The 23677-nt window shown below is 43.5% G+C and overlaps 1 protein-coding gene across 1 annotated transcript; it reads left to right on the top strand.

The window, feature by feature from the left end:
- Nucleotides 1-6851: 6851 nt before the first annotated feature.
- On the top strand, nucleotides 6852-21435 carry LOC144522072 (zinc finger homeobox protein 3-like). Its single transcript, XM_078256859.1, has 10 exons — nucleotides 6852-8547; nucleotides 8625-9163; nucleotides 9322-9535; nucleotides 10204-10311; nucleotides 10445-10581; nucleotides 10764-10874; nucleotides 12348-12498; nucleotides 12675-17422; nucleotides 17640-18305; nucleotides 18432-21435. Exons 1-10 carry the CDS (start codon nucleotides 6882-6884, stop codon nucleotides 18546-18548), a joined length of 8457 nt encoding a protein of 2818 aa, XP_078112985.1. The 5' UTR covers nucleotides 6852-6881; the 3' UTR covers nucleotides 18549-21435.
- The last annotated feature ends 2242 nt before the right edge of the window (nucleotides 21436-23677 follow it).

The raw sequence follows: 23677 nt of genomic DNA, 5'->3' as shown, positions 1-23677 counted from the left end.
ATATCTCTTTTAGTTCGTTACCCTCTACACAGGGGTCAAAGATCAGGGTGAGCTGAGGGGCAGCACCCCTGGAGCTGGTTGGGATTCATCATCTCGCTCAGGAATTCTGAAGTAGGAACGTTTTTCTCACTGAGCACTCCATTTGAAGGACCATCCTGGCCAGCACAGTTGTGATAAATAAAAATGTATTTGTGCAAATCTACTAGGTCAACTATCAACTATGCTTGTGCCTTTAACACATGTACAGTTTGGTATTCAGTAAATATTCTAGGAATCTTTTGCATTGTGTTAGAGACTAAGTTTTCAATTCTCTTCCACCGACAGCACATTTTGTAATAGACTGATGGAGTGAATTGCATTAACACTGAACCTGTTTAACTGTGGTATAACAAAGTCACTAAATTGGTGCTGGGATGGTTATAGTACTGTCCTCAGATTTAGGAAATGGAGTCTAAACGAGGGTTTAATATGTAGATATTTTTATGCTGCATGGTTTTTCAGATATCTGCATTTCCTGTTCATGAATTTGGTGGTAACCGTAAATAGCAGACTGGGTTTAATGCCAAAAAGAGCAAAATGTAAAAACATACAGGTTTCCTGCATTGATCATGTATATACATTTTCTTTGAAAAAAAAAAATTCTGAATATAGAACAACATATCCATCCACATCCATTAATATTTTTACTATTACAATTTTTTACAATGTCCATCCAGGTGCCGTAGAGAAAGGCAGGTAACAGTCGTGGAGATGCTCGGATGCCGATAGTGTCTGTAAATACCTGTATAAATGCAACGCAGATTGACGCTGAATAAGCCTCTCCCTTGGAAAGAGTTTTTTTTTATTAGATTCAGGCAAACCAAATTAAAGGGGGTGCAAATCCCCCATGTGCCTTTTCCCTCCCCATTTCTGGCCTATCATCTATATCTGGACCATGGTGGGGTTGTCATGTCGACCAGTCCACAAGTTACTATGACAACGGCTCAAGGGGGAACACTTGCTAGGGAGGTTATTGCCTCCTTGGGGATGTAAGAAGGACAGGGGGAATGTGAGCAGAGACAAAGATAGAGGGACTTATAGACACCAAAAAGAGTTTAAATGAAGGGAGAGGTCAAGTTGGAATATGTTAGCTGGAAGTGTGTTTGTGTGGCCTACTATAAAGGCCAGTTTACATTCAGAGTCACGCTGAAGTGGACACAGTGTGTAAATCAGAGTTGCCCCATTGAAGCTTTGGATGCAGAGTAAGTTTTCTGCTCCTGGACGAGCCTATCCTGTACATGATGTATTACACTTCCCGCTCAGTGCCATACCCTGGGGCAGAAAGGGGTGGGGGCAAGGGAGGGAGTGACATTAAGGACCCACCAAGGTGTCAGATGGTTCCCCAGCTTCCCCCATATTTTGTCATCTAAATGTCATAAAGACAAGTTTAGAGTTGGGGAGCTTTTGGCTCTCGTTCTGCCTGGGGGGTATCATGGTGGTTAATTGTCCCATTAACACTGACAGGGTAAATTGGTGGAAGGGCTAACTATATATTACAGTGAAAACAACAACCCCTGGCATACACCTGAGGGCATGGCGTATTTTACAGTACGGCCTGTGCATGTTTGAGTGTGTATGCAAGAAGTGTGTAAGTGTGTAAATTGTAAATGTAAATGTACCTTCACATGAGAGCTTTAATATCGGTTAAATAATCTATATTTATCACTACGGAAATTAACTTGCAGTGTCCATTAGGGAGAGCGTCTCTCATATTTGTGCTGGACTTTCTTAAAGCGTACATTTAGACCATTCAGAAGCATTATTGCATTCTATTCTTTTCTGTAAAAATGTGACTTTATGTGAGGACTGCTTTAGAGAGGACTCTGTATTTCAGTGTATATTAATTGTGAACCACAAATAGAGTCTATGACATTCCCCCCACGTGAAGGTAGACATCAAATATGTGTTCACGTTCCTTTTCATTGTTTTAAATGGGGCCAAAAAATGCAATTGCAAATACAGATATAAATGTATAAGAACCAGCTATGCAAATAATCATGGATCATTTTAAATAATTTTATTATTGCGTCACAGCACTATAGTGTAAAATTTAAGATGATTTGTTTATGATGAATTTCAAATAGGCTACATTACTGGTTTCAAATTCTCAATACCATATCTTCATCATCATGTTTTTTTCCCCTGACATCACATCTGTGATAATTTTTACACAAATGTAATATGTTACAATACAGTACAGTGTTAAATCATATGCACATGGAAGGATAAACATAAACAGCAGATTCCCATATTGCCTTAGCTTCAATTAACATTTTAACATTATTCTTATTATTCAAACCCATAAAGGCACAGACGCACCTAGCAGATACACACACACACACACACACACACACACACACACACACACACACACACACACACACACACACACACACACACACACACACACCTAGGACCAACGTTAAATGTATATCACCATTCACTGTCATTGTCTTTTGCTCATGAAATGACATAAAATTGTAACCGTTCTGACTGCAGCCATCATTACAACAAAAGAAAAAATACAGTGCCTGATTTATGTTTGTGATAACCTGCAATCTTTGCTTGGTGGCACGTGCCAGACAGACAATTACTTTAAACGTTTTAAAATCGTAAAATAATTATTGGATGTTCTACAAACATAGGCCAAATCATTACTGTAACTAATAGCCAATGCATCGATTCTATATTTACAGTTGCACAAATGCAAGAAAATAATCAGACCAAACCAAGAAAAACAAAACAAAATCAAAATGCCAGTAGCTTTCACAAAACGAACACAACGAAATGTCATCAATATTCATGTACTATTCCGATATGGCCTTGTAGTGCGGTTGTTTCACGCAACAGTGAGCTGATAGTAACCTTACTGCAGTTAATGCTACAGCCTATTTTATATTCTGTTAAAATATTCCTTTATTGTTTTTCCATAGGGACTTTCTTTGTAACATTGTAGCCTTCCACACCTTTCTAAATTTATATTTATAAAAGCCTAAGGTCAGCTTTGACAATCAAAATAAAGTTAAAAGATACAATTTCATATTACAAATAAATGCCGTGTTCACCTTCTAAAATATGGACGATCGACAGATTGCACATCCAGCGTGAAATTCACAATAGTATTATCATAACAATAGACCCGAGTGGCGAGGATGACGGCCAGAGCAGAAAAACCCCAAAGGTCTTCTCTGATGACCTAAACACATCAGTTAAGGCTTAAATATTGTTTTTGTTTTCCAAACTGAGAAAATGAACTAGCAAACCAATGCCCGAAACCCAAACCTGCAACCATCAGTCCAAAAACAGTCAAGGGTGCAATGTCTCATTTTATATTCAAACATATTTAGAAGACCCCTCCCTTGTTTTAAACATAATTGTTGTGTATCTCTTTGTTAGACGTGAATATGTGTCTGCCAAAAACCTTGCGATTACAGGTTACAACTTTTCCAAAGCAAGTGGGCTATCACATCGAAATTTAAATATTTTATGAAAATAATGCTATTTAAGTCTGGGACATAATGCTTACATGTGAGCGTCTACCGGCTGCTTTATCCCAAACAAAATGTCAATTTAACATTCCTAAAATAACCCTCCAGGGCCTTGCAATGTGCTTGTGGTTCTTAATAGTGAATCACGGTGACAGTGTCGCATTTTGTAGCAGATTTTCTGGCATCACAATATTCTACCAAAAAAAAGCCTTTTGTGTCTGTTTTGTGAATATTGACTTTTTTGACATTATTGCGTGGTATATTATCACGTATTTTGGTGCAACTAGAGATTTTTCTGCGATATCTTATCTCTACATTTTTTAGATAATGCTGCATGGGATTTGTCTTAACATCTATCTAAAATGTATTACTGGAATTTTACAGCGAAACGTATTTATAATAAAACATTCCACGTTTTACCTTCAATTTCTAGTACTTTTTAAATATTTTCTTCTCCTTGTCCTCTCTATAGGTGCCCTGTAGCCTCTTCCCCTCCCTCCTCCCTCCCACTCTCTCGCGGAATCCTATTGATCCAAACGGGCTAATTAGCGGTGTCTGCGCAATTACGCACATGCGCACTGAGCGTAATCTCAGCCATTTTTTGAAGGAAACTAATTAGCAGGAATAAAGAGCCAAGTGTTTTCCCCCTACAGTGATCAGAACTCATTCTACCTCTGGAGCTCGCACAAACCCCTCCGTCCCCCATCTTCTGTTTACTACAGCCTATATGTAGCTTTAATTACACTGTTGTTTGGTAACAACTTGGACCCGCTGCTCTCTCTCCCTCTCCCCATTTTTCCTCCTGGCTCCGTAAAAACGCAGAGGATCATTCATAAGGAATGAGTGGGCTCTCTATACGATTGCTTTCTGGACTACTACACATTCAGCGTACGGAGCTTTGTACCAGAGTCGCTGCAGAAATGTAAGTCTGCCATTTGTTTACGATATTAAAGGGACGGGAGGAAGCAACCCAGCGGTGGGGAGGAAGGGGTGTTTGGTTAGTGCAGCCTGTAAATCGCACAAATCGAGCTTTTGTTGATCTGCTTGTGCATTGAGTCACCTGTTACTGGATACTGAACGCGATCACTCTTGGTTACGCTGAATCGGAGTGTGGTACGGTGCGGTCCACTGTAAACAAAGGCTGAAGTAGTGTGGAGGCTGAGTGTTGGTCAGAAGCTTGACAACACAGACAGAGACGGGGAGTGTACTTCAAGTCGCTGCCCGTCTGGTATTCTCCAACAGTCCCGTTATTATGGTTCCCAGAAGAATGCAAAATACAGCTTAGTGATATTACCTTGAGACTGGTGTAATAGGCTGTATGCGCGGTCCTCACGCAAAGCAGTTGCGTTCATAACAGTATTTGTCCATGTCCAACTGCAGGCTATTTGTCCAGGTCACTCGAAAGACAAACAAAATGCATTTTCCTAAAGTATAGCCACACAACTCTTCTTTCTGTGTCTTTCTCTCTCCCCCTCACACCCCTGTTTATCCTTTCTCTCTATTCTTAAAACACACACACACACACACACACACACACACACACACACCCTAATATAGAGATTCAGGGGACACACTTTGTTGTTGGATGTTTAGACGTAATTTTATGTTGCAAAATCTGTATTCATAATAAAAAAGATGTCTTGTGCATTCATATTTCTATTAATTAAATGTACGATTCCAGGTGATTTGTGTGTGTGCTTAATTGACATTATCAGAATTAGTTTGCAGTGCACAAGAGGATTTACTCATATTAACACACACATACAGTAGATGTACACACACACTGTTAAATGATGGTTTCCTGCACTTGTGATCGATAGAGAGCCAGGAATGTTTGTATAAATAGTTACATTGCCGATAGACACAGGGTATTGATTGCAGTGTAAATGAAAATCTTTATCAGATTAGAGACTGTTCTCAACTGCTGGCAGGCAAGCTAGCCCCTCAGCACTATCCAGCGGGACAGTGGACAGCTGCAGTGGGCAAGGGTCTGTGGCCTGTGACATAAACACAGTACATTAAAGCACTATCAGAGTGCCGATATGAGCCATATATCTTTAAGGTGCAGAGAGGGGGTGGCTGCAGAAGAGAGAGGGTGTTTCAGCAGGAGGGGGTTGGTTGGGTGGTTGAAGGAGAAGGTGAAAGGGTACATTAAGGTCTCTTCTTGATTTAAAAAAAAAAAAAAAAAGGTCCGTAATGAGATTGTGGGACACACAGATTAAGAGAGATGTATCTGTCTCATCTGGCATCCATCTGTCAGTTAGAAACAGAAGAGGAGGCCCGATTTTTATTTTTTAGAAAGTCTCTGTAGTGATGCATGATTGTGCTTGTCATTCAGATTCTTTGTAAACCTTATTGATCAATTTTGGGAAATTGTAATGATTAACTTAAATGTTTATGGTCATTCATGCATGATAAAATGTTGTATCCCAAAAGCCAAGGAAATGCAATCTTGAAATAGAGATTAATTTGCTTTAAATTGTTTTTTAAACACTCCACATTATTCATTATATATGCATAATACATAACGTTTCCATTTATTGCAAAAAGAGATTCATTATTTTAATGTACATCATTGCTTCAGTGTTTGTGTATATAGTGTGCAAGCAGTAGGACTTACAGGAGGTGTACACAATGCTACACATCCAATAGGGAGAGGAGAAATGTAATATGCTGCACTGTAACACACGCGTCTGAAATCTTAACAAAAATTACTTAATTAATTTCATTCATTCAAAAAAGCTTCATACAAGTATTTTGTATTTTAGACTAAATTAGATTATACAGGTGTTAATATATTGTGACCACCCCCTGTGTTTGCACTGCGTATCATAAAATGGCTTGTGCTAAACAGAGATCCAGTTTCCTCTCATAATACCTCTGTACCAATGCACAGTAAAAGATGTAAAGACCGATACACTGGCTTTGAAAACTGTTCTTTTATCTGCTTTTGTTTAAGTGTGGCAATTTAGTGGAAGCCCTTTAGCTCAGAAGCATTCAGTTCTTTTTTTAATCCTATCCCCTGAGGAATATTATAGACCTCCTGTGTAGCCTTTACCCGCATTCCTCTACCTAGTTTAGCGCTCATGCTATTGATTTTCCCATTAAGGGCTAACGCTAACCTCTGAATAACCAGCCTCTGTATTGCGCACTGTGAGGGCAGTATTGAACAGATGCTATCCAGGGACTGTAATCAATGGCCTTCACTGTTATGCAATATTATTAACATGACTCGTGTATTTCATTTTGTCCTTTTTTTTTTCTTCTTCACTTTTCTTCTGTCTGTCCTGCTCTATTCTTCTCTTTTCTGAAACACAGGTGGGGTAGTAATGAGTGGCAGCTGTAGCCTCTGGTATGGACAGCGGTGAGGGAGGAGGAGGGGATGGAGGGGGAGGAGAGGAGAGAGATGCTGACCTTAGTCCCCAGGCTTTATCTCTTCCTCTCCTGACCCTAGCGGTCATTCCGGAGCAGGGGTCATCTTCTCATACCTCAGCCATGGCCCCTGCCAAAGAGTCCCTGACCCTGCCTCAGCAGGAGGAGGAGGGCGCAGAGGGGTCCCAGGCTAGAGAAGAGACCCAGGGAGGTGAGCAGAAAGAACGAGGCCGACATTTGCAGGAGAATGGAGCGTGTCAAAAGCAGGGGATGAAGGAAAACTTCGGGGAGGTATATTTGTCAGGGCAAAGGAAGGAAGAAGGGGAGGTACATGTAGGTGTGGGAGAGGCATCAGTTACAGGGGGCCTCCCAGCAACCCTTAGCAGCAGCAGCGGAGAGGAGGAGAAGGAAGAGGAGGAGGCCATCTCAAACCAAAGCCAAACCAAATCCAAATGTTCTTTAATACCTCAACAGAGCCAGCACAGCTCTTCTTCCAGCACTGCGAAGGCCACTGGCACACTCAACAGCAAAATAGCCGCCTCTCCAAAGCCCTCCCCCACTCCTTCCACCTCTCCAAAGTCCTCCCCTTTTCTTTACACCTCTCCAAAGCACTTCACTTGTCCATCCTCTTCTTCTGCCCTGCTGAGCGTGACAGAGGTAAAAGACATTAAGGGAGATCAGGGCTGGATTTCTGGGTTTCCTCAGAGCTTTAAATCCCAGCAGTCTACTCTGGCTTTTCCACTGGCAGGTACGGAGCCTGCCAGTACACCTGCTGAGGATGATGGGCCGGCAGGGGTTCCTCACTCTTCCATTTCCAATGGAGATGGTGCCAAAGCTCCAGAACCAAATGACAGCCAGTTAGACACAGAGGTGGATGACGAGGGAGACAAAGAAGAACAGAAAGAAGCTGTCCTTAAAAACCTCAACCAAGACCTCTCTCTTAATTCACTGACCAGTCACATGACCATAATGCACTCACGCAACTCCTGCAAGACGCTGAAATGCCCCAAGTGTAACTGGCACTATAAGTCTCAGCATACACTGCAAGTCCACATGAAAGAGAAACATCCAGAGATTGGAGGCCAGTGTGTGTGTGGCACCTCCGGGGGAAAGTGTGTGTGTGGCGGTTCAACACGAGGTGTGTGTGGATATTGCAGTTCGGGGAAACCCCATCCTCGCTTGGCCCGTGGTGAAACCTACGCCTGTGGCTACAAGCCCTACCGCTGTGAGGTGTGTGACTATGCTACGTCATCGAAAGGCAACCTCAGCATACACATGCAGTCGGATAAACACCTTAATAATGTTCAAAATGGGGGACACTCAAATGGTCACATGCACACTTCCAACATTACCAACAATAGCAGCTCTTCCGACGGCCACACAGCGGATGAGCCCACATACAAGCCTCCACTCTCTATTCCCACGCCCACTACCCAGCCCGCCAAGCTCACACCAGCTGCACACACTCACTCTCATGGTAAGCGGTGGCGGTGTGATGTGTGCGACTATGAGACCAGCATTGCCCGCAACCTGCGCATACACACCACCAGCGAGAAACACACACATAATATGCTACGGCTCCAGAGAGGTTACTATCTGTCTCACTGCCGGAGTCTTGCCCCGCAGCTCAAACACCTACAAAACACAGGTGAGTAATGCGTCTCTCGGTGTAATCAAAAAATTAAAAATTAGGATATTCTTACAGGAGATCCCTCTGTGTTTTAGGTGCCGAGCTCTCCTTGAACATGCGACTGACCAGTCAACAAGTCACAGATCAGCCAGTCACCCTTGGGTCTACACTGACTCCTTCGCCCTCCCCCTCCCCCTCTCCCCCTCCAGCCCCATCTCTGTCCCCCACTGAACCCCTCTCCCAGGGCATGTTTCAATGCCTTGTCTGCTCCTGCTTTTCGTCCGACAGCTTAGAGTCTGTTGAGCAGCACCTGAACGCCCCTCGCTCTCTGCCTCAGTCTGAGTGGTGCTCATTGGTCGCTGGTGGCTGCCACTGCAGGCTGTGCGGCTACACTACCCCGCTGAGGGCTAACTTCTCCTTGCACTGCCAGACTGACAGACACCGCACCCGGTACCAGCTGGCTGCTCACCTCCAGGAGGGTGGGGACAGGGGTCAGGAGGGGGCATCCCTTATTGCTAAGGGCAACCCCGTCCAGCTGAGATGCAACTTGTGTGACTACGTGACCAGCAGTTTGGACAAGCTACGAGGACATTCCCTCAGTTCACACCATGAGGCCAGCGTCCGGGTTTACCGAGTCAGTACACTCTCAATAATAACTTTGTCTTAGGACATGCAAGCAGCATTTGAAACGAAAAATGTATTCAGCAATCCATGATAATCAGACTAGATTTATGAACTGTTGTCCAACCATAATTCTTTTCTTTCTCTCCTTCTCTACCTCATTATTTGTAGTTCCTGCAGCAGTATGATGGTGAAGTTGATGGAGGTTCGTGGCTGTTCCATTGTCTCCTATGCAACCACTCCTCCTCTTCTAAACTCCAAGTACTGAAACACAGTCAAACCCCAACCCATCAGCAGAGGGAAGGGCTACTACAGCTGCAGCCACTAGGCGGAGAGGAGCTGGCAGCCATTTTTACCATCAGGAAAAGCCCTGATGGTGTTACAGGTGAGAATATGAACTGTGTGGCCTTATTTGATTTCATGTTGCATGTGTTTGCTGACATCAGTGAGCAGGCAGTGGATTAAGATGAAAAGAGTGAGAAAATGAGTAATGGCTGTTGCTGAGATATTGACCAAGTAAATTGATTTGTCGATACACATCCTTGTTATATCCCCAATAACCCCTGGCAACAGCTAACTAGCACCTGCTAATCAATGGACCAATACAAATGTCCTGGATAAGAATGGGGGAGGTGGAGGCTAGTCACCAGTCTGCAGTCTGTTCAAGATAAAACACTGAATTGACATAGTTTGGATTGCGTGAACTGCTGGCACAACATCTAAAATTAGTAGTTCAACACTTCAGTTGTAAACTAAGTCTATCCTGTGATTTGTCTATGTGCAAATTAAGACTTATTGAGGTGAACTGATGTGTTGTAAGTCCATATTACGTCTACTCCACCCCTGAGGAGAATCTAATGGAGAATCAATACTTGATCAATAGTGTATGGGCGCAAGCAAGAAGAATGAAGTTTGGTCCAAAGACATTGGTCTTTTTTAAAGGATGCTATCTAGAGGATAATATGAACTACAATTAGCCTGATAGTTTATGAGAACATATTGTTTGAAGCACAATGTTTGTGTAACGTAATTATTTGTTGTGTCCCCTCCCAGGAGAGCTCAGTGAGGATATGGGAACTTCCAGTGAGACCACCACTAGTCCTTTGGACACAACCAAAGACACTTGTAACTTGGGGGTGAAGCAGATTTCTGAGGAGACAGGTATGGCTGCTTCAATGTGCAAAACAATTCAACACATTCTACAACATATTATAGTTAACTCAAATGATAGCATGATAATATATTACATAAATATCAATCTTATTTACATGTCCATGTGAATTTTTACTTGAAGAAGAAACTAGTGACGAGGAAAGAGAAAAGAGGGAGTCATTGCCCTCAGTCAAGCGTCCATCCTCTGGATGCGAGGAAGTGGAAAACTCTATCTCAACCAAACGCCCCAGAATACACCAGCAAAATGAGAACCAGCAGGTGAGCAGTTAACACACTTTTTAATAATTTAAGTATGACCAGGTGAATATAAAATGTAACAACAGACACAATAAATGCTGTTCTAGTGTAATTCCACAAACTCAGCACATCAGGGCTCTCTTTAAGCCTTCTAATCCAACACCATTTTTCTCACTTCTCTCTTTTCTATCTAACTTTTTTAGACTGTCCAGTGCCCTTTGTGCCAGGTTAAACTCCCACACGCACACCTTCGACAGCATCTCACACATGTGCACTGTGTGGCGCAGGACTGTGTAGACAAGCTCATAAGCACAGTAAGTGTATGCAAGTGTGTATTTGTTGTATTTGCGTTTGTCAGGAAGCAAAAGAAAACGAGAAGGCAAAGCGATGGGGGATGGGGGAGAGTGAAATGTAGGGAGACAATTCCATTAAGAAGGCACCACAGAGAAAGGCAGTGCTTTTTTTTAATGCATGTTTAAGTAGCTCCCCGCTATCATCTTTGATGCAGCCGTGCATTCTGTGTGTATGTGTATGCGCGTCTTTTAGAGTGGAAGAGAGAGGATTTGACTGAGTGAGGGAAGAGCCAGTCTTTCTATAATGCATGTTTAAGTAGCCCTCTATTACCAGAAGTGCAGTCAAGCTAAAAAGGGGCCCCCATGCTTTTTACTGTGTCTCTCCAACTAACAAAGACTGGTCATCTATCCACATCACCATCCTCCATATCCCTGGCCCGTATGCTAAGTGGCCTTTGTCTCTCGTGCTCTTCGCCTCCACTTGACTGACTGCTTTTCACCCTTTCTCCCCTCTGCTGTCCCTCCCTCCCCCCTCCAGCTACTCCTATCATTCCTATTCAGCAATCTCTGTCCTTGCCCCTCCCTTTCTGTCTCTCCCAAGCTCTTTCTCAATTTCTTATGCGTTACCCCTCCCTTTCTCACTCTCTCTCTCTGAAGCAGTTTTTTTTTTTCCATTGCCCCATACTTTCTCCCTCCCTGCTCTCTCTTTTTCATCTTCTACACCCCTTACCCCCCACCATCGTCCTCCCTCCCTCCCTCCCCTCTCTCACTCTCTCTGATAGTAATTGAGGTTCATTAATTCAGACTGAGGTGATGATGGCCATTATGTACCTTGCTTTCCAATTACGCTCTCTAGATTAAGCCTGACCTTCAGTTTTCTCTGCAGTGTGTGTGTGCGTGTGGTTGTTCTTCTCTTTCTCTCTTATGAAGCTGTTACGCAGAGAAAACTCTTGTCATGTAAATCTCATCTTTAGCTGTCCGTCCTTTCCTAAGGGTAGCTAGCTGTTCGCAAAGATATAGTATTTGCTCTCAGTGCTCGAAGCTGTGGAGATGGAGCTTTTCTATATGAAGAATAATTTAAAAAAAAATCATTATTCAGCTCAGTAAAGTTTTATTAAACCCTTGGGGCATGTTGGAGGGTGTCGCAAGAGCTGAAGGGCAGACACACACATATCTCAAACATATACACTTATTACCAAATTGATGTGCCTTGCTGTCTATACTGCTGTGCAGGCAGGTGCAAGATGTAACGATATACTTACAAATTCACACTTTAATGTTTTATGATATTAGGACAGGGTGTGCAGGCCCTCATGTTTATACATCTTGATATTTGCTTGCTATTATGCTGTACAATTAAATGTTTTATTCATAATGTGGGATTAAGAAAATATGGTAATATCCCATATTCCTTTCAGTCTGAATTGTTGTGTAACTGGCAATAAAAAAACAAGCAATAAAAAAAAAAAACAACAGACATTTTCTTTCTTCCAGGTCACACTATCCATGGAACAACCGCAGCCTCAGCTGCAGACAGAACTACAGACAGATGATAGTCAGAAAAATAAAAACACCAAGAATAACAATACAAATTGTACATATACTGCTGATTCCAGTGCCTCAGTTGATTCACAGAAAAACAAAGGTTGGTATAAAATTATGATAAAACTGATAATCATTATCAATTTAGATGTCAATTGAAGAATCAAATGCTAAACCAAACAAACATGTCATGGTAATTCGTTCAAAACACATTGTCTTCTTGGCCTAATGTTATTTAAAATGCACTATTACTATATACTATTTTTATGCATTTTGCAGGAATTTCAGTAGAGAACACTGAGGGAGATGTAGCCGCACCCAAAGATGTCACAGCTCTACTCACCCCACCCCTGGAAGACACCACTCACCATTCCAATGGCAGACTGGCTCCTCAGTCCCCAACTCAGACCCCCCCCTCCTCCCCATCCTCCTCCCCGCCCTCCTCCCCGCTCGCCGACCCCCCTCCCCTTACTGATCGCCATGGTTACCGTTTCCGTTGCAGCAGGTGCAGCCTAGCGTTCCCCACTCAGGAGAAGCTCCAGCTGCACTGGCAGTACCATGCCATGAGAGCGGCGACAGAGTGCCCTCTCTGCTCGAGACAATGCCGCAGTCAGGAGGCCCTGCAGAGACACATGCAGAATACGCACTCACAGCTTGACAACACACAGGGGCAGAATACACTCTTACCGCTTCACACTACTCAATACATGGAGCATACTAAGAGTTCAGTTCAACAAGATTTTAGCTTATCACCTCAAGTGGGTCAAGAAGCAGGAGAGCATGAGGATGAAGAGATAGAGGAAGAAGCACTAGGTATGGAGGGAAAGGAGATACAAAAAGAAGAAGTAAAATTAAAAGATAAGGAAATGATTGGTGAAGTTGATGGAGGTGAAGAGAATTTAACTGAGCCAGAGAAAGAGATCATATCTGAACCTACTTCCAGCTCTCTTGTCAAAAAGACCCCTAACCCCACAATGGACCGCTATCTGGATCCAACCAGGCCCTATAAATGCACAATATGCTCTGAATCTTTTACACAGAAAACCATTCTTCTGGTCCACTATAACTCTGTGTCCCATCTCCACCGGGCCAGACGAGCCCTACAGGACTCTGGCACAGGTGTTGCTACCCCCGAGGCTCCCCGTGGTCCAGATCCTAGGCCCTACCGCTGCCGATTGTGTGGAGTGGGCTATAGCCAGAGCTCCACACTGGACATACATCTTCGCTCTGTCCTTCATCAGACTAGAGCTCGTGCTGCCCAGAACTTAGCTCCACAGAGCCCAGCATCTAGTGTAGCAGCTCCAGTGTCAGTCTCCATTACTGCCACTCAGGCTGCTACCACCAGAGAAGAAACATCCAAGAGCGTGCCTTTCACCAAGAGGCCAGATGTAGTAAGCTCTTCAACCTCTTTACTTTTAGGCCCTGGCTTAGCAGCAGAGGCCCAGCCAACCCTCTCTAACCCAACTGACAGCAAGCAGGCTAAAAAGAGAGTGGCAGAACTTATAGCATCAAGAAACCAGCTAATGCTAATACAGCAGCAGCAGCAGTTAGTCCAGGCTCAGGCCCAGGCCCAAGCCCAGTTACAACACACAGCTCTGCTCCAGTCCCAATTGATGCAGCACCTATCCTTTGGGACAGATAATCTCCTTAACCAACACTTCTCCCTGGCACCAGACAACTTGCTCTCTCTGCATCAGCAACTTCTTCTGCCCTTTTACATGTCAGGAGACATGAATCTTAACCCAGAGTTGGCTGTTAAGAGTCTAGAACTTAGTCAATTATTATCTGCTAACTCTATCCTAAAAGAACAGATTAAGGCAGAAGTTAAAAGGGAGTCCCAACCTCAAATAGAAGAGAAACAACCCCAAAAACAAAGTTCAAACTCAACTGTTAACCAACCAAATGATGTGCAGTGTGAAGCCAAGGTCGAAGCTGGCTGTAGCGGATCCTCCATCAACCAGTCAGAAAGAGAACACAGCAATTCTAGTCCTGAGGAAGAAAAAGAAGAAATGCTTGTTCCTACTGTTAAAAATGAGAGTCAGAAGGTGGAAACTGATTCCTCTTCATTTAATTTTCTTGGATTGCAGTGTCCTCCCCCCAGAGTGCCCTATGCTGCTGTGAATGGGGAGCCTCTTCGAGCCCTGCTGCAGAGTTATGGCTATGAGTTGGCACTGCAATATATACAAAGTAGACATAGACACCAGCAGCAGATATCAACTCATATGATACCAGATAAACAGGGGTGCTCTGACACCAACAAAATGGAGGTATGCTCAGAAAAAGAAAAATTTGAGTTTAGTGGACTACAGGATGGAATGATGGAAGGCTGTAAAAAGGATAACAAAGGAGTAGAGAGCAATAGAGACATAGAACATTTGCCACAAGAGAAAAAGCAGAATGATCAGGAATCGGCAAACAAAGAGAAAGGATGTTGTGGAATAGGAGAAAAGTGTAGAGACTGTGGCAAGCTTTTTTCAGATGCCTTGATTTTAAAAAGCCACCGGGAGTACATTCATAGGATGCTGTTTCCCACTCCTGCACTGGAGAGGTTTTCTAGAGAATACAGACTGCAGTATGACCAGATGTACCCACTCACACAGCCTAAATCTGGAGATAATTCAACTGCTTCAGCTGCAGCCCCAGTCCCATCCTCAGAATCAGAACCAGCACTGGAACCAGTTATGCCTCAAATTAAAAGTCTTGCATCCTCACCTGTACCCTCATTTTCAGATCCCATAACCAAAACATCTACTTCAGCTACAGACCTAACACCAACTGCCCCCGCACCTTCTTCTCCTCCATTTTCTTCTCAACCTCACAGATTTCAACAAGAGGCACCCATCCCAAGCACATCTGCTACAGCTACTTCTCAAACCACATCCATAGCTAACTCCATACCCCGTACCTTACCTAAAATACCAATGCTTCCTCTTTCCTTGCCCCAGCTTCCTTTACCTTTACCTAAGCTTCCCCTACCCCACATTCCTTTTCCCATGGACCTACCTCTCCTCTCTCCGGTTGTGATGCAGTCTGTGGGTCTCCAGCCCCAACCTTGGTTAGACTCAAGTGTGAACCCAGAGTTGGCAAAACTCCAATCTCAACTTAATCCAGCACTGCTAGGGCAACAACCACAGCTCAGCCCAGCTTTGCAAGGTCAGCCTCCACAGCTCAATCCTGCACTGTTGGGTCAACCATCCCAACCCAGCCCTATCCAAACAGGACAGCAACCCCAAGTCAGCCCAACAATACTTGAACAACAGGGTAAGAGAACCCGAACCCGAATCTCAGAGGAGCAACTGACTGTTCTGAGGAAACACTTTGATATTAACAGCCTCCCCAGTGATGAAGAGATCAACAAGATGTCTACTCTGTCTGGTTTGCCTCATAAAGTCATCAAACACTGGTTTCGCAACACCCTATTTAAAGAGCGCCAGCGAGACAAGGATTCTCCTTACAATTTTAATAACCCCCCGACCATAGCCCTGGAGGAATCCAGAGAGGAAGTAGCACAAAACCTGCCTCTGACACTTTCCCCATGTTCACTGTCTCCGGGCCTTCCAGCCAACACCTCCCCACAGGCCCTGACAACAGACCTCCAGAGAGAAGAGCCCCATAGAGGCAGACGCTCTTCCCGAACCCGCTTCACGGAGCAACAGCTGGAGACCCTGCAGGGGGTGTTTGAGGCGACCCCCTACCCCAGAGAGGAAGAATATGACAGGTTGTCTGCTCTGTTGTCTCTTCCTAACAGAGTAATTGTTGTATGGTTCCAAAATGCTAGGCAAAGAGCCCGCAAAAATCAAGACCGGGGGGCAGACAATGGATTAGAGGGGAAGAACCAGCTTGACAACAGTCACAGACAGAGAAATGGCTGCTATAAGAACGATGATGATGATGATGATAACAGCTATGGGGATGAAGGACAAGGTGAATCTCAAAATGAAAACTCCATGGATCTGACTTATGAGTATTACACAAACCCTGACTCACCTGCCCTTGATTCTTCCTCTCACTGCACAGAAAGTGAGCATCTAACAACCGAAGGTGAACCAACACCTCTTACTAGGAAACAGGAAGATAACACAATCTCTCCACAGGCTAACAAGAGCACAGCTCTTGTTCAAACTAAAGATGGAATTTCAGATGCAGACATCCAATGCAAGGAAATTGTTGAGGCCATAAAAATAGGGTCCTCTCCACAACCTGAGCCCAATCTACAGCCAAAAAGGACTCCAGAAAGAACCCAGCCTCGCTCTTCCTCCTCTTTACAAAAAACAGTACCCACCATCGCGTCCACAGCTCACTCCAGCCCCGGGCATGCGCACAGCTCTCCTTCTGATCAAGCTGTTGAAAAGCCTGCTGATACATCACTCAGCCTCCTTGCTGCTCCAGAGTCTGAAACAAGCCACATTCGGCTGCCTGGTGCCACCTCTGGCCTATCCACTGAAACCCAGTCAAAAAAACATCTCCAACCCCAAACCCAGACTCAGTTCCAGTGCAGTCTCTGCCCAGTGTCCTTGCCCTCATTCCAGCTGTGGCAGGAGCATCAGACCAGGCACCTCCTGGCAGCTCAGTCCCAGGTCCAATTTCTCCACCCTGGGTTCACAGACCGACCTATGCCTTACATGATGCTCCACCCCAACCATTCCCTGATGGCCAGCCAAATGATTTCAGGTGCTATGTCCCAGATGCACCCTAATACCACACATCCCATGATTTCACACTTAAATAGCATACAAATTAAGAACACACTCTCTGATCACTCGACTAACACCCTCAGCAGCCTCTCTCAAAGTTCCCTGACACCCATGAAGCAGAGTTCAAAGCTTATGTCAGAGACCAGTTTTGAAGGCCAACGGAGCAGTAGAGAGATTGAGGAGGAGCACAGAAGGGATAAGCGTCAGAGAACCACCATCACCCCAGAACAGCTTGAAGTGTTGTATCAGCGCTACAGCATGGACTCTAACCCCACCAGAGGAGTCCTGGAAGGGATTGCACGCGATGTAGGCCTTACAAGACGTGTGGTTCAGGTATTTTATGAATGTTTGTTGTGTCTGACTATGTGTAAATGCTGAGAGAGAGAGAGAGAGAGAGAGAGAGAGAGAGAGAGAGAGAGAGAGAGAGAGAGAGAGAGAGAGAGAGAGAGAGAGAGAGAGAGAGAGAGAGAGAGAGAGAGAGAGAGAGAGAGAGAGAGAGAGAGACTTTGTGTATCTCAAATTTTAAAACATGCTGGTCTTTCCTTCACAGGTCTGGTTTCAGAATACACGAGCCAGAGAGAGAAAAGGACAGTTCCGGTCAATGGGGCCAGGATCCAGTTTCAGCTTGGGTCTGAACCACCTACGCTGTCCATTCTGCAGGGCTCTCTTCAAGGTGAAAAGTGCTTTGGATGCCCATATGAGGTCACGCCACTGGGCAGAGGCTGAAAGAGCAGGCTACAACTTATCGATGAGTAATGGAGCCAATGGGCAGATTGGGATGGCTATGTCATCTGTCATGGACAGACCAGGCCCATCTATCTCCTCCAACCTCATCCCAAACCATGGCTATGTCATCATTAACAAAGAGATAACTATAAAGCCACCTGTGACCTCTTTGTCTTCAACCACTGATCTAAACAACCCAGAGGAGGATGATGACTATGAGGAAGACGATGAGGAGTACCAATGTGAGGAGGGTTCCAGTATGGCTGACCAAGGGTCTCCTAGTCCTGAGGGATCTGGGGGCCCAAGCTCATATTGGGGTGAGACGCAAAGTCTGCAACAGCACCAACATCAGCAGCAGCGCCAAAGGACACAGATGAGCCACTTCCAAGTACTCCAACTCAGAGACTTCTACAGGAGCCACCGTACCCCCAACCGACATGAGTGTGAGACACTGGGCCAAGAGTTGGGACTGCCTCACCGAGTGGTGCAGGTACATTTCAAATATTCATAAAGGATAAAATGCAGTTTGATCTGAACGTATTAAAGATTAAAAACAATAGTTTCAGAAGTCTTTTAAGGGTAATAGCTCATTTATACATACAAATATTCTTTGCAGGTGTGGTTCCAGAATGCCAGAGCCAAGGAGAAGAGGGCCAGGAGCCTGAGCTCTGATTCTGCCGAGAGGGAGCAGTCCGAGCTGTCCGCAGGGGCAGGGGAAAGAGACAGAGCTTAGAGAGGCAGATTACGGTCCCTTTGCTTCTACTACATTCTCCCCAAAACCTCTCCTGCACCTGCTTTCGTCCTCTAACCATATACCTTTTCCACTTTGCTGCCAAACCTGTAACCTAAACACCCCAAAGATGCCGAGCCACAGTGGCCCAAAGAGAAACTGAAAGTAGGAAAGAGCCTAAACCAAGTCCTCTCCACCACAGCTTTCCTCTTTTCATATTGTTCTTAAACTCTTTCCTGGTCTGTCCTTTCTTGTTGAAAAGAGCCCCTCTCCCTATCCGTCAGACACCTTACTACAACCAAACACCACCTTGATAAAAACCAACCAGATGCCACAGAGGCCAAAGAGCATTCTCCAAGTATGTGACCTCACTGCCCAGCTAGACCTGCAGTCTACCTCTCAGTCTGCATGACAGACTCACAGTGGGCCCTCCACCAGACAGTGCTTAATGACTAGCTGTGTAGCATGTAGTGCCAGTCTGTAAGAGGCTGGAAAAGAAATTGTCAAAGAGATTTTAGTGTAAATAGAGAGCTCCAAAAGATAAACTTGAAGAAAAACAAAGCAGTTAACAGTGGATGAAAAAGAAGATGAAAAAAAACACGGAAAAATAGATGGAGGTATTCACATAGAGCTTTTGTAAAGACTGACTCAGATTCCAAAGCTCGTAACCAAAATTTTACATGTCTGTGGATTTAGTTTTAACATGTTTGTTTTCAATAACAAACTGCAGAGCTGACGTCTGTACAGTAAATGGGTGAGATCTGCAGCTGGCAAAAGTAAGCCGAGTACCAATAGACTGATACGGTGCCAGACTGCAGCTTCACCCTCCACAAGCCAATGATGAGTCTTCTGTTGTACATGTACACCTTCTATGTTCCTTTAGTGGATAACAGCCCAAATAGCACAGAACGTAAAGGCCAGTTTGTCCTGAACGGGGCAAACTATTTTTTATAGCACTCAACCATTATACTGTATATGAAAACTTTAACCAAACTCAAATTTACATTGTGTGTGTTTAGTAATAGTTTCTTAATATAAATCTTATGGATTGAGATAAACTGTCTTGCTTCGATATAATAGTGTCATGATTATGAAAAGATTATGACAGCTTTGATATGTTCCGGCAAGGTGTCTTACTGCCTTTCCGTTCTATTTGAATATACCAATGGCTGACCAATGTTATGTGATTAATGTAAAGCTTTCTATGCTCAGGTCAACAGCTCAACATGGCTCCGCTTCAAATGTGATCTTAATACTGTACTTTTCTGTTTTTAAAACAGAAGAGGCATGGTTAAACCTTGGACTAAGTATTTAAAGATATCTACAAAAACATCTGTATTTCAAAGATCTGAGCTTTTCACCTCTGAGTAATAGATTGTGACAAAAACCTTATTGAAACTAAAGTGTTTAATAGTGTGAGGGGTAAATGTACAGTATTTAGCTTTTGTATGGTTGACTCAAGACTTCATTGGATGATTGAGACATGGCTCCCTTTTTCACTTATAGATAGGGAGCTACTGCGGAAAGCTGAGAACAACTTTGGATGTTATCGATGTTATTTTTGTACACTTAATTTATTTTCCCTCTTTCTTCCTCTTTTGCTCTCTACCTTTCTTCCTGTGTTCATTTGCAACCAGTCCTTATTCTAACTGTAATAATGATAATATAACAATAATAGCTAAACAATAATTAATGCTTTAAGACAAAAATCCAAAGACGTGATAATACTTTAACCATATGACCTACAAAAATAAGCGCTACTGTTTACTTGACGATGTATTGCTGTTTTTAAAGAAGGAAGGAGTCCCTATATCTAAGCTACTGTTTTCTGCCTCTCATAAGCACACTGGAGACTGTAACCAAAACCCCAAACTAGAGCCATGGCAGTCTGTAATATAGCGGTTAAAGAGTTTTACTTCTCTTGAGAAATGTTGCAGTTTATTTTCTTTCTTTTTTACCATAGTGTTGAACTTCAGCCCTTAAGGATGTCCAGTTTGCTGCTAATGTACTGTAGTTTCTAACGATACTGTAGAAAGATGCATGCTCTGATTGCTTTACCACTAGGCTTTAATGACTACAAACTGTAATGATAACTGTGATGCTGTTGATAAACTGCTCCTATGTTGAAAACAAATGAATATGTGGGGCTCAATTCCATCAGGTTTGTTTTTCAGTATCCTATTAATTACCCCTACTCAGAAGATTAAAAAAAATGGCTTTCGTAATACCAGAAGTATTTTTTCAAGCTTCCAGTTTTAGAGAAACCTGCTTGGGGCATTAACTTCTCAATACTTATGGAGATACTGCATAGCTATTTGAAGGAGTTTAGCCCCAAACCTTTCACTGGTATGGTGTCAGTCTTTATGTGTTGCAATGTCTCAAGTCCATTTGTCCAGCTAAAACAGCTTTGCTGAACTCAGACTGACATCACAGCCAACTTTCCAAAGGATGTGGACTGACTAACTCTGTCATGTTTTGTTCTTAAACTAACCAATGTTTACGACAATACCAATGAGCTTTCTTCTGTACAGAAATGTGCATTCCAAATACCACAAAGGCAGTTTTTTGTATACTGATTATTTTAAATTTAATTTGTCATATTCTCTTGATCTTAGTGACTGTAAGATGTACATATTGGGGTCCTCTATGGTGAAGGGACTCTGTTATCCTTACTGTAGGTAAAACTATTCTTTTATTTTTTTTCTGGATATGTTGTTGCCATAGTGATGACCAAAAAGATACCTGTGATGTGCACCTGTCCTTATGTCCTGCTCCAGTGGATTAGTGTGTCTCTATACTCTCCCTCCCCAAGTTTTCCCCTACTGGTGTGTGTTTCTCTTCCTTTCCCTTCCCATACTCCACTGAGCTAAATAAAGTCTGCTTTGGTGCATGCTCTGGTCTCATCCCTTTGCTCTAACCAAGAGAAGCCATTTTATGAATTTTGTGGTATGCGAAGGTGTCTGCCTGTTTCATATTCCAGGTTGTATGTTCAGTGTTAATGTGTGTTTGGCTGGAAGGCTTTTGATGTGTGTGTGTGTGTGTGTGTGTGTGAGACAGCAATGTGTGAAAGGCATTTGGTGAAGGGAGCCATGACCTCTGGGGTCACTTCATTAATTACATTTGTGACATTCAGCCAGATGAGTTTCCTTTGTGACTAAATAATATGATGAATATTAACGACCTCGGATGAATTACACTGCTGCTTCTGCTGCTGCTGATGATAATGTGTTTTACGACTCTGGGAGAAAGGGGAGTAAAATTGCACACTACAGCACATTTAGGACATGCAGATTTTCATATGCAACATTTCAGACCACAGCAAAGGTTTGTAGAACAGATTTTATTTTGTTGAATTTACTTTTTATGTGTAAAACCTTCTGGTGGTTGATGAGACAACTTGCCAGAGAAAAAACTACAATGCAAGAATGTGTCGTCCAGAGTTTCCAGCACAGACTGGTGCCTGCTCCTTGTTCTGTAGCTGCAAGCCATTCATTTAACCATTACACATGAATGCGACAACTGAGGCAATATATCTGTGAAACAGTTCTGATTGGGGTTGCAGGCAGGAACCAGACAAACAGATACATGGGGAGAACAATAGAAAGTAAACACAGAAGAGGGCTTAAGATAGCTTCGTAGCTGATGATAGTCATCTTAGAAAGTCATCCCGATAAAGTGATCCCCCACCATTTCTACTTCTCCCTGTCCTCCCCCTCTTAATGAAATGAGTACTGTGCAGCTGGTGGGGTTGCGGCAAAAGGGGGTACGAGTGTGCAGAGGAGGTGGAGGGGGGGCTTTGAGAGATGGCGTGAAATTATTGCCTGCTGGTATATATGTGTCGCTGGGGGTAGTAAGGTAGAGTAGGGGGTTGGGCTGTGGCTGGGGGGTGTAATGTCATTGCCTGCTGGTGTATCTGTAGTGGGGGCTCATTTAGATTTAGATTGGTTATGTGAGGAGAGAGCTGAAAGGCCAGCTCATGTTTATGCATGAATCCCAAAGCATGCTGCTATGGTGGAGCCCCGAGTTAAAGAGACAGAGCTGAAATACATTCGCACATTTAGACACAGCTCTGCCTCTTTGGATAAGGCTTTAGCCAAAGCAACTCTGCGCTATCAGATACATTTCAATCTGTGTGTGTGTGTGTGTGTGTGTGTGTGTGTGTGTGTGTGTGTGTAGGCCTGTTTGTGACATTGTGCATATGCAGATAGATTACATCTGTTCCCAAATGAGCATCATGCTGCTTCTTTTAATCAAAAAAATTGAGATCTAATTTTAGTTTTAAAAATGTGGACACCACCACCCACTGCTCAACTGTGTCCTGAAGATTGCTTTGGTATCTTCTACAGCTGATGCAGAGCTACACACAGAACATGGGTGCTTCCCACATTACACTCACTCACACACCGAGAGTAATCAGTAAATGTCTTTGAAGGAGTTTGTTCAGCACTTCATCAGGTATAAAGTGGTTTTTATTTGGAAATGTGGTCCCTATCCATCTTTTAAATGACTTTTTAATGGTCGTCACACCATCCTAATCAATCATGTGGCAGAGCTAGCCTGCAAGCGCAAATACACTATTTATAATTCCTACATTCTGCTGCAAAAACTGACACTGTGCCTTCTTTTTACTGTAAACAAGCAGAAAAATGAGTGAAATTGTCTTTCTGATTTTGTGGAAACAATAGAAAGACTTCCTATACCGATCGCCTGCATCCTAGTTATGAGGTACCCTGTGTAATCTGTCTTTATATCACTAGACCTCTGTAGAAAGGGTGGATGATATAGTTTATAAAAAATACTGCTGTTTTTTGTCATTCTTGGGTGTCTCTACATTAAGGCCTACACTTTTTTGTGACCCCTCACCATCCCCCATCCACACTGGCACCCTCCCTGTTGGACCCCCTTCAGCGCTTTACATCTATAATGAGATACAAATACGCATCAGCAGGACAGTGTCTACGCCACGCGTCACTGTGTGAATATTACTCACACTTATTAGCTGGATTATGTTAATCTTTACACTCTCTGCTCACAGACAACAGACACCCCATGATATGGGGGTGGTCACGGCAGTAGGCGTGTGCCGTCGCGTGTGTTTGTCTGTGTATGTGTGTATGGCTGTAAATGTGTGT

The sequence above is a fragment of the Sander vitreus genome, chromosome 8 (genome assembly GCF_031162955.1).
Source record: "Sander vitreus isolate 19-12246 chromosome 8, sanVit1, whole genome shotgun sequence".
In the NCBI taxonomy this organism is placed as follows: domain Eukaryota; kingdom Metazoa; phylum Chordata; class Actinopteri; order Perciformes; family Percidae; genus Sander; species Sander vitreus.
Note: the sequence above shows the minus strand (reverse complement) of the source record. Positions and strands in the feature narration are given on the sequence as shown.

Bases quoted from the DNA above. Each gene is read 5' to 3' on its own strand.
- LOC144522072 (XM_078256859.1), top strand. From the start codon at position 6,882: ATGGACAGCGGTGAGGGAGGAGGAGGGGATGGAGGGGGAGGAGAGGAG. The intron at 9,536-10,203 runs GTGAGAATATGA...GTCCCCTCCCAG, and splicing joins AAGCCCTGATGGTGTTACAG to GAGAGCTCAGTGAGGATATG. The intron at 10,312-10,444 runs GTATGGCTGCTT...TTTTACTTGAAG, and splicing joins GCAGATTTCTGAGGAGACAG to AAGAAACTAGTGACGAGGAA.